This window comes from Macadamia integrifolia, chromosome 14, assembly GCF_013358625.1.
Source record: "Macadamia integrifolia cultivar HAES 741 chromosome 14, SCU_Mint_v3, whole genome shotgun sequence".
Taxonomy (NCBI): Eukaryota; Viridiplantae; Streptophyta; class Magnoliopsida; order Proteales; family Proteaceae; genus Macadamia; species Macadamia integrifolia.
In genome coordinates this window covers 5,659,667-5,669,536 of record NC_056570.1, presented here as the reverse complement: position 1 = coordinate 5,669,536, position 9,870 = coordinate 5,659,667, and the positions used below count along the sequence as shown (strand labels likewise).

Genomic DNA, 9,870 nt, shown 5'->3' with positions numbered 1-9,870 from the left:
TCAGATGCTACAATTAGGGTTTTTTTTCTCTTTTATTTTTTACTTTATTTTTTATTTTTTATTTTTTATGTGATTAGTTAAGTCTATTTATGAACAAATGTGTCGAAACAATGTAAATGTTAATTCCCCCACTAATTAATTACATCAAGTTTATTATTCTCATCCAATTGCCTTGTCACCCCTTCCACATAGCACAATGGGGTGGACCCTCCTTTCTATGTGAGCTAAATATTTCCCCTTCGATGAGGAGTTGAGCCATTGGATATGTAGGGTGCCCTCTAGTCTTTCATAGACTACATGCAAATTTAGTGGTCCAAAGGAATCAAGCAGGGATAAGGAAGGAAGCATTGTCTAGCTACAAAAGCTAGGGTAGAAAAAAACGAGCTAGTTCAGCAAAGAACCAATTCTGGATTATTATTTTGTTTTCTTCCAATAAAACTTCTGTTTATCATATAAGGAAAAAAACAAAAACATAGTCTCTGGAATTCATCACCACTGCTGGTTGCAATAAAAGAAGCTGCAGAGACTCTGGAATTGGAAGGGAGGCGGAGAGCAAGGGAAAGCAGAAGGCGAAACCGAGAAAGGAGGAAGAAGGGTTAAGGCCAAAATTTGCCCTAACCCTAGAAATCCAGTACGGATCAACCCGGCAGATCCAATCCTGATTCTTAAAACACTGGCGTCACAAAATTTCTCTCAACCCATGTGTCGATGCAATACCGTTGCAATAACGTTGGATCAGCTTAAATCTGGAAAATGTTCCTGAGCGTCCCTTGGTTCCTTTCCATGTTGGTGCCATCAAACGGTATCTAAGTATCAGAATTCTAAGTTAATGGTAATCGATTTTGTCCAAAAACGGTTCAGATCCATTGACTGAAATACCTCCAATGGAGTATGGAGCATCAAACTATTGAAGATCATAGAATGGTAAGCATTGAATCAAGTCTAATCACAAGATGAGAAGATGACCAAGTCAAAAACAAGTTTAAGAAACTCCAGCTGGACTTCACGTTAACCAACAACAACAACAATCTCAGCCTTAATCCCAACTTCATAGGGTGAGTTACATGGATCCAATCAAAACACTATAAGAAAAAAAAAATCACGCAGCCCAACAAGTCAGGAGAGTCTAACTACATGACCAATCTGTTAAAATTGCTGCAATTCAAAATTTCAATTGTTAGTGTATCACAAATTTCTATAAAGAGTACAGTACTCATAAGTCATAACAACTCAAGGTGATCGACCCATTCTTAGATTTTCGATCGAATGCCTGACCATAATGTTGTTAATAACTATATGTAATATTACTATACAAACAGTTATTAGTTATGTCCTAAACAGCAATCATTAAATACCCCGGTTTTCAGCGTCAACACTTGATAAATACAGATATTTGCAACCGGTGTCATGAATGCTCATGAAGCTCTAAGCAATTTTTAAGTCAGTTTTCAAATTGTTGACACAGAATACAGGAACTAAATACAATAGGTTATTACTCTGTCAGCATCTTCGGTATTGAAGCTCCCCTTCCGAGGGGAGAGGCACAAGACAGAGGTGAGAACTGCAACTTGAGTAACTCCTCTCTGCTGTACTTCAACCTTTCATCTATTTGACGAAGAAAGAAAGGCGTAAGAATTAGATGTTAGATGTGGCAGGGAAAATAGGAGATCAACAAAAGAAGCTACTACTTGAGGAAGTTAAAGCTTGGAATATTTCCTACCTATGAAACTCTCCTTCAAGAACTGAATAGGGGTCTTAGACATTTTCCCCTTATGTTTCAGTCGTGAAGATCCAGAAGATCCTTGCAATGACGACGGACGCTCACACACAGCTTGATCTGCAAAGAGGCCTTGAGCAAGTTCATGCTTCACCTCAATATGAGGGTGATTCTTGTGAAACAAAGAGAAAGCATCCTCAGTTAAAAGCCAACACCCCCTCAGATCCAACATCTCCAGCATTGCTGGTGGTCTGAATGAATGGAGCCCTACATTGCTCAAAACCGCACCACAAATCCCAAGAAATTTTAGCTTTGGGATAGATGCCAAAAGCTCCAATGAGACATCTGAAATGTTTCCCCCCTTGAGAGACAAATGGTTCAATTCTTGTAAACTGGATAGAGGAGACATGGCTCCGTCCCCCACTTGGGTGTCTTCCAAGTCCAACCTTTCTAAATGGTTGAGATTCTGCAGTGCTGTCAGTGAGGGAACCTGATCTGGACCATTGCTTTCCGAGTAAGTGAATCCTGCAATTCCAGCAAAAAAGATCACAAACATAAGCACAGAGATACATCTCTCAATTGTAATAGTTGCAAGAGGAATTACAGAATGCCACTGAAAATGTTTTGGTTTCAAAGAACTTGACGCAAGCTTGAGTATACCTCTAATTGCTGTGTTACTTAAGTCGATAACCCTCAGAGAGGGCATCGTGCTGATATATGAGAGAGCCACATCATCAATGGCTGTGTGAGAAAATGAAAGAGTTTCAAGATTTGGAACATGCCCGGCAAAAATCTCCACTCCAGCAGAAGTAAGCCTTGTATTGCTGAGATTTAGATTTTTCAAATTTGCTCCAACATGTGCAATCAGTGCAATAGACTCATCCCCCATCGCACTAAAGCTGACATCCAAATGTTCCAGAGCATCCATATTAGCCAAGATGTTGAAATCATGAAGGGATGAATGGGATAAGTCAAGAAAGGCCAGTCGGCTTGCATCAATATAAAAGAACACTTCTTGCACATCTATAAACGTAGCCCCAAGGAAAAGAAGCTTTCGCAGAGGAGCTTTAACTCCATTTTCAGCTCCTTCAAATATAGAAGAGATGTTGCAGTTACTCATGTTTAAGCATTCGAGAGAGGGAAGATTCAGCAACTTAGTAACATTGGTCCAGGCTAGATTCAAGGAACTCAGCTTGGTGAATATTTTAAGCAGAGAAGCACCTTCATTGGAAATTTTACTTCCCCACAAATCCAAGTGTTCCAGTTTGGTCAGTACCTAATAAGAAGAAATCATATTTGAGCAACCACGAAAACCAGTTCGAAGAAATTCACTGTACTGTAACAAGAAAACAAATCTGAATAACTGAACAAATTACACACAGAAGCTGAAGGTAGTAATGAATCCAATACCCTCTCAAGAAAGTAGTAATCAAGCTTATCACCCTCTCAAATATTTACCCTTAATCTGGATGCTACAAACAGAACAATTAGGTGACTACCAATACAACAGAATTAGGTATAGGTTGCACATTGGCATTAGAACTACATCTCTATGGGCCCCACCTAGGAAGTTCCCTATGTTAAAATTCCAACCTACCAGGTTTATGTGAACATCCACTCTACCTCGTTCTTTCGGTCAGTGAAAAATTCATTAAAAGGTCTACAGTGCAGAAAAGTCTATCGCTGGATGGTAATTAGGGTTTTCCAACCCAATTGATTCTGACCTTGGAAACCTGTTTGGCAGGACCAATGGAATGGTCAGTTTTGAGCCTGACATCTTTTGACTTACACTAAAAGGGTAACTATTATTCATTAAAAAAAAAATGTATTCATCCAATAGTTGAAGTATACATGGTTAACAATTAGTTCAAAGGCCATGATCCCCAACAAGACATTGCTAATTAAGATATGGGTGGAAAAGAATTTCCAAATAGATCAGTCTATAAATGACATGATAAGAGAACTGAAACAAGAGGGGGGGGGGGAAGACAATACCTGGAGAGAGCATAGTGCTAGATCAGTGACGGGTAGACCTCCCAAGTCCAAAATAGTCATATTTTTAAGAGAAGAGAGCTGTGTAACTCCTGCAGCAGACAGACATGTTCCTGAAATACATAATTTCTTCAAGTTTGGAATGGATAGAAGATGCACAATCCCAGCATCAGTAACCCGTTTGCATCCAGAAAGGTTCAACTCCTGTAAGCTATCCATTCCTAGAACAAGGAACATCAAAATTCTACAATAAGTAATTGTCTCTGTGGAATGACATGCACAATTCTAATCACAAACCTTGGCACAGTTTGACATCTGCATCCAAGAACATAAGTTTTCCTACTTGTTTAAAAATGGCTCCATGCATCCAACACTGTACGTCAAAATTTCTTCCTTACTCATATGAATAAGTCGAATAGGTAGGCCATATTTAGGAAAACCTAAGGCAGGCACATACCAAATCATCAATCAACCCTACTTCTTAGCAGTTGACCCGATTGGTACTTATCCATGGCAGATTTAGAAATAGAAGAATGGGTAAGATCCTTGTTGAGCCATGCCCATTCAAATAATGTCCAACCAATTGAAAAGGAAAAGTGTCAAAACCAGTTGGTAGATAGTTGTGCGTTTGTATGGGAAATAGAAAATAGAATTAACACCCTCAATGCTCCTACGGGACACCATAATACACTTTTCAGGATTCATGCAGCCAACCCAAAATGTTGAAATGAGGCTTCAAAAAATTGAGTTCAGTTTTGTCCAGGAAATCCAATTACAGAAGAAGCAATCGACGTAGAGAATTTGATTATTCTTGAGATAAACAGATTGGTTTAGCTAGATTCTGGTCGTTTGAAAACTACACTATGTTTTCTATTCAATTAGGAATATATGGGAATTTAATAAGACTATTCATTTCTCTAAACCCAATAAACTTTTTTCCTTTTCATAAATAAGGAATAACTACGAAGAGAGACCTTAAAAAGCTCCTAGGAAGGAAACTCCTTATTAACCTGCTAAAGCACATAACAAAAATACATTAAAGGCTCATACCAGTAATGGCCCAAAGGGCGGAATTATTGATACGCTGGCAATCTGCAAGGTTCAATGTACGCAGATAGCGGAATGCGCCCAAGTATGCCATCCATTCCGCATTCACAGAGCTCTCACCCTTAAGATCAATCTCCTCTATAGAATGTTTGAAAACTCTAGGAAGGAAAATTCAGATAGTTAGAAGACCATTATAGAAAAGAACACCAAAACATTATGGGTGTAATGTGGGTTAAATTGCCCAACGATTCCATTTGTTTCCAGACAAAATATTAACATTTTTTTATGAAATTTGGACTAAAAAGCTAAGAACAACATGCTATACATAGAAAACGTTTTTTAATGTTCAAGGAATATCCATGTCATCTTTATGAATGAAAGAAAGTTGATAACAGAGACAACAGATTCCAGAACCTGGTTCTATCCAACTTACAACGATTGAGCTGCTGGATTAAAATTGTAGTGTGGTAGTAACTAGCTTCCCCTGATCCTATGAGCTCACTTCTCACAAAATATAGCATTTAACTACATTTACAACCCAAAAGAGCTTTTGAATCATCATTAACGATTGGAAATTGAGAATATGGAACTTATTTTAAGATCTAAATTCATGGAAACCTAAATTAGGATTTAGAATGATCAACCAATTGTCTCATTTTCGCTATAGGTCCTTGTGAAACAGCATAGGCTTCTCCAATGATTTGCCCCAACCAAAGCAAACTAAATACAAGAGAAGATAAACAGGTTTTAAGAGGGCGTGAAGGAACACAATTGCAAATTGCAAATTGAAATCAGTGCATACTCGAGCAAGGAAGGGAAGAGAAGTCGGCGATGCAGAAGACGATGTAGAAGAGCTTCTGCGAGCTGACTGGGCATTTTTTCAAGAGTCCTGCGCTGCCTCCGCCATTTCTCTACAGTTGTTCTGCTTTCGGTAGCAGCTTCAATGCAGAGACGAACGAGACCGCTCTCGACCTCCATTCCTTGATTCGACTTTTCTAGGGTTCGTCTGTTGTTGTATACCAGAAAGAGCAAAGCTTATGTTATCTCAATTCCTGAGGGGTGAACTCAGTTAGTCTGAGAGAGAGAGAGAGAGAGAGAGGGAGAGAGAGAGAGAAGATGATGGCTAATGGCGAGTGGGAAACGTTGGCGCTTGGAAGTTGGCTAGCGTAGACTGTGATAGTAAATGCTAACGTGCTACGGGTGTCTACTTTTAGATCCTTTGACGAAAATTACGTGCGGTGCAAGGCTGCAAAGCACGTTGTATTCCTTTTTTTTTTTTTTTGGCCGGCAATGTTCACAGCCACGTCAACAATTTAGTTTAAAGAAAGGGAGAAAGACAAGCAGCGTGGGAAGGAATCTGCCCGCTACACCATTGTATTCTATAAAAATATCATCCAAAAAAACCGGAAGAAGATGGTGAAAGAATGCTACCTATCAGTGTTCTCTATGCCCAGAAGTCCAGAGTTATTAAATTCGCCGAATTATTCACGAATAATTCGTGCGAACAGAATTTTTCCGAATTAAACGAAAAATTATGACCGAATCCGAATTATAAATAGAATTCGTTAAAAATCGTGACTTTTTCTAATTAGATTTAAAAACGCGATTATATCGGACCGAACCGTTTTAAACCGAATTACTCGGTTCAAACACACTTTATTAAAAAAAAAAAAATCGAATTACAAAAGCCAAAAACGAGGGTTTTTGGACTTTCGTTTTCTTTCTGTTTCTTCCCCCAAACCCTCATCCTCTCCATCTCCGACCGGCAACTCTCTCAGTCACTTGATGTCTCTGTTTCTTCCAATCCATGTCCCCGGTGACTTCGTGAGTTCGAGAGGGTAGGTGACTCGTGAGTTGAGACCCTCTAGTTTCTCCAGCTTCCACTGCCCCACCAGGAAATCCAGAATGTCTGTGTAGTCACCAGCTGTGTAAACGCCGACCCTCTGTGTGACAGCGGCGAAATTACCGAATAGATTGGGATCTTGGCCGTCATACATGAGGTAAGCAGGCATGGCGATCTTCTTTCGCATCATATCGGCGATCCCGAGCATTGCGTAGGAGGGGTCTATCTCCAGTAGCTTCTCCACCATTTTCACGTATGCATTCTCGTGCCACTTCTCGTCTGCTGCAATACTACCGCAGATGCGTGCCAACACTGTGTCCCCATGCTCCTTAGCCAGCCGGGCTGTGTTGCCGTGTGAATCGTGACTAACGCCTGAAGTTCCATAATGGCATGAATGCATAAAAGTTAACTCTGCTCACATCGTCGTCACTTTCCTTTCTTTGTTCAAAATAACAAAAGTGAGCGAATTGTCGCGCGGGGCCTCTCTCGGTGAGCGTACGAGGTTAAGGGAGCTGCTTCCCAACGAAGCAAAGTAGGAGGAGCAGGTATAGAATTCAACTCCTTATACTTCCTAGATCTCTGAATTCTCACTTCTGGTAGAAGCTACTGGCTGGTTTTCTGTAACTCGTCTTCGCTTTCTCATGGTATCTCTTCTTACTGATTTCCTTATATTTAGATTTTGATTTTAGTTCTCTTTTTTTTTCTGATACTTCTGGCGATCGATCGAATTGATATTGTTTGGGGGTTTTCTTTCTTTTTTGGATGATCGAAGTCTATTTGCATTGCGACCTTAACTGCAAGAAAAACTTGCTAGTTCTAGCCTAACTACTAAACAATGTGGCAATTCAAGATAGTATCTAGAGGCATACAGAAAATCAACACATTTAAATACACTTTTGAGAAGTTTCTGTTTTTTTTAAAAAGGGGGGGGGGTAATACGTTCCAGTACCAATCTTGAGTTTCTTTGTTTGTTTTTTCAACGAGTAGATGATACAGAATTTTTCTGCAGAACTTAACGTCACTGTAGCATTTGTTCATCATTCCCTGCCTCGTGAGGTCAGGGAGACAGGGACTCAGGGCCAGGGTGCGGCGACCGACGGGTGCCGAACTGCGTTCTTTGAAAAATTCCGAACATTTTTCCTTCGAGAGGACTGGTTAGTGCTGAACCTGTTATCCCAACTTTACTGTTGTTTGCACTTATTGTTTTGAACCTGTTGTTTCTTCTATTGAAAGATGGCAGTAGAAATCTTTGTCTGTTTACTGTTGTTTCTTCTATTGAAAGATGGCAGTAAATGCAAGATAATTTACTGTTGTTTGCACCTGTTGCACTTCTCTCTATTTGCATTCTTGTGCTTTCCCTTTGCCAGTACAAACTGGGTGAATCTAGTAATATCTCCATGCCATTGTACAAAAAATAGGGGTAGATTGAATGTGGCATAGGGGCTGGGTCTACTATTTTGATAGCTTTGGGTTGGAAAATTAAAGGAAAGAATGCAATTTTGAGTGAAGGGCTGTTTGATGCTTATTTTTCTTTGTTGATTGTATTGTACCTTTGGTCATGCATTGTAAAAGGCTATGCATCTTAGTGGGACTTGAAAACTTGATTCTTTAATTATTCAGAGGCTATTTGCTTATGTAATGTAGTTATTAATATCAGATGTATTTGTTTGTTTATATGAAATGATTTATGTTGTTTTTTTTTTTTTTTTTTTTTTTTTNACTTTCAACAAATAGGAAAAATGGGAAGGACAAAAAGAAAAGTTTTGGCAACATGCTGAGCAACTTGATAGTTCACATTTCAAATGCAAATTTTGTGAAAAACAAGTTTATGGAGGGGTCACTCGACTCAAGTATCATTTAGCTAAGGTTAGTGGTCATGATGTTGCCTCTTGTGAGAAAGTATCAGATGATGTCCAAGCAGAAGCTCTTCTTGCTATTAATTCTGAATGAAGTAGCAAAAAGCGGAAGAGTTGTACCAGTGGTGAGAGTATAGTTGGTTCTTCTCCTTTAGCTATAACTAGTCAAAGGCAGTCCACAATGGAGGAAATGATCCCTAAGATGGACAAATCAACTTGGGAGAAATCTCTTCGTGATCTTTTTATTAAAAATAACATTTCTTTCAATGTTGTTCAATCGGATGCTTTCATCAATTTTGTGAAGTGCACAGCCCGTTATGGTCCTAGTGTTCCTATTTCAAGTTATGAAACCCTTCGTGGAAGAATAATTCCTGAAGCAAGAAAGGACCTTGAAAAATATGCTGAAGAAGTAAAATTTTCTTGGAAGCAAACTGGTTGTACATTCATGTCTGATTCATGGACTGACTTGAAGAAGCGGTCTTTTCTTAATGTGATTGCTTATTCCCCAGGTGGTGCTCTCTTTTTGAAGTCAGAGGAGTGTTCTCATGCTAAATTGACTGCTTTTTATATATTTGATATTCTTGAGAAAGAGATTGAAAGTATTGGCCCAAATTTAGTGGTTCAGCTCATTTCAGACAATGCATCCAATTATTCAAGTGCACTTGATATGCTTACTGGAAAGTATCGTTGGTTGTTTAAGACTCGATGTGCAGCCCATGGTATCAATCTAATGTTGAAGGATATCTATGAAAAGGTTTTTTGGGTTCAAGAAATTTTTGATGAGTCCAAAAGAATTATTGACTACTTGTACAAGTCAATAATTGTCTTACAGTTGATGAGGAGTTTCACAAAGAAGGATCTAAAATATCCTTGCAAAACTAGATTTGCTTCAAACTTTTTAATGCTTCAATCAATTGTTGAAGTGGAAGAGAAGCTTAGACTCCTAGTTGCATCAGCTGAGTGGAGGAGTCTAAGAAATTCGAGATCTTTAGAAGCAGAACGAGTAGTGGACACCATTCAAAGGGAGTCGTTTTGGAATGATTCAAAAGAGATTTTGAGATTTATGGAACCAATCATTCGAGTTCTCCATTTGGTTGATGATGATGGAGCTACATCAGGGTATTTGTATGAAGCAATGGAAAGAGCAAGAGAGGTATTGGAGAAGCATTATGAGAAAAACCACCGGTATGACCAAATTTTGAAAATCTTTGATAAGAGAAGAGATGAAAATATTTTGGGAATCATTCACTATGCAGCTGCTGTTTTCAACCCCACTTATTTTTTTAGTGAAAGATTCAAAAAGATTCCTCAAATGAAAGATGCAACAGATTTCATTGGTGAAACAGTGGTTCCACAAGATGAGAGGAGAGAATATTATGGACAGCTGGCAGTATACCACATGAAGTCTAGCACTC

The 9,870-nt window shown here is 39.0% G+C and overlaps 3 protein-coding genes across 5 annotated transcripts; 1 reads left to right on the top strand and 2 right to left on the bottom strand.

Moving 5' to 3' along the window:
• Window positions 1-818: 818 nt before the first annotated feature.
• On the bottom strand, window positions 819-5,917 carry LOC122061200 (internalin I). Of its 3 annotated transcripts, XM_042624412.1 has the most exons (8): window positions 5,559-5,917; window positions 4,760-4,914; window positions 3,713-3,930; window positions 2,378-2,993; window positions 1,989-2,242; window positions 1,721-1,889; window positions 1,497-1,605; window positions 819-1,155 (listed from the first exon to the last, which is right to left on the bottom strand). In XM_042624412.1, exons 1-8 carry the CDS (start codon window positions 5,732-5,734, stop codon window positions 1,131-1,133), a joined length of 1,722 nt encoding a protein of 573 aa, XP_042480346.1. In that variant the 5' UTR covers window positions 5,735-5,917; the 3' UTR covers window positions 819-1,130. The 3 variants fall into 3 exon arrangements, with proteins under 3 accessions (XP_042480346.1, XP_042480345.1, XP_042480347.1); XM_042624411.1 differs by having other exon boundaries at window positions 823-1,155; window positions 1,721-2,242; XM_042624413.1 differs by lacking the exon at window positions 5,559-5,917 and adding an exon at window positions 5,190-5,536 and having other exon boundaries at window positions 824-1,155; window positions 1,721-2,242.
• A 617-nt stretch (window positions 5,918-6,534) lies between these two features.
• On the bottom strand, window positions 6,535-7,097 carry LOC122061718 (stearoyl-[acyl-carrier-protein] 9-desaturase, chloroplastic-like). The gene has a single exon (XM_042625136.1). The coding sequence runs from the start codon at window positions 6,997-6,999 to the stop codon at window positions 6,535-6,537; it is 465 nt and encodes a 154-aa protein (XP_042481070.1). The 5' UTR covers window positions 7,000-7,097.
• Window positions 7,098-7,586: 489 nt separating this feature from the next.
• On the top strand, window positions 7,587-9,402 carry LOC122061717. Its single transcript, XM_042625135.1, has 3 exons — window positions 7,587-7,753; window positions 8,555-9,209; window positions 9,379-9,402. Exons 1-3 carry the CDS (start codon window positions 7,587-7,589, stop codon window positions 9,400-9,402), a joined length of 846 nt encoding a protein of 281 aa, XP_042481069.1.
• The last annotated feature ends 468 nt before the right edge of the window (window positions 9,403-9,870 follow it).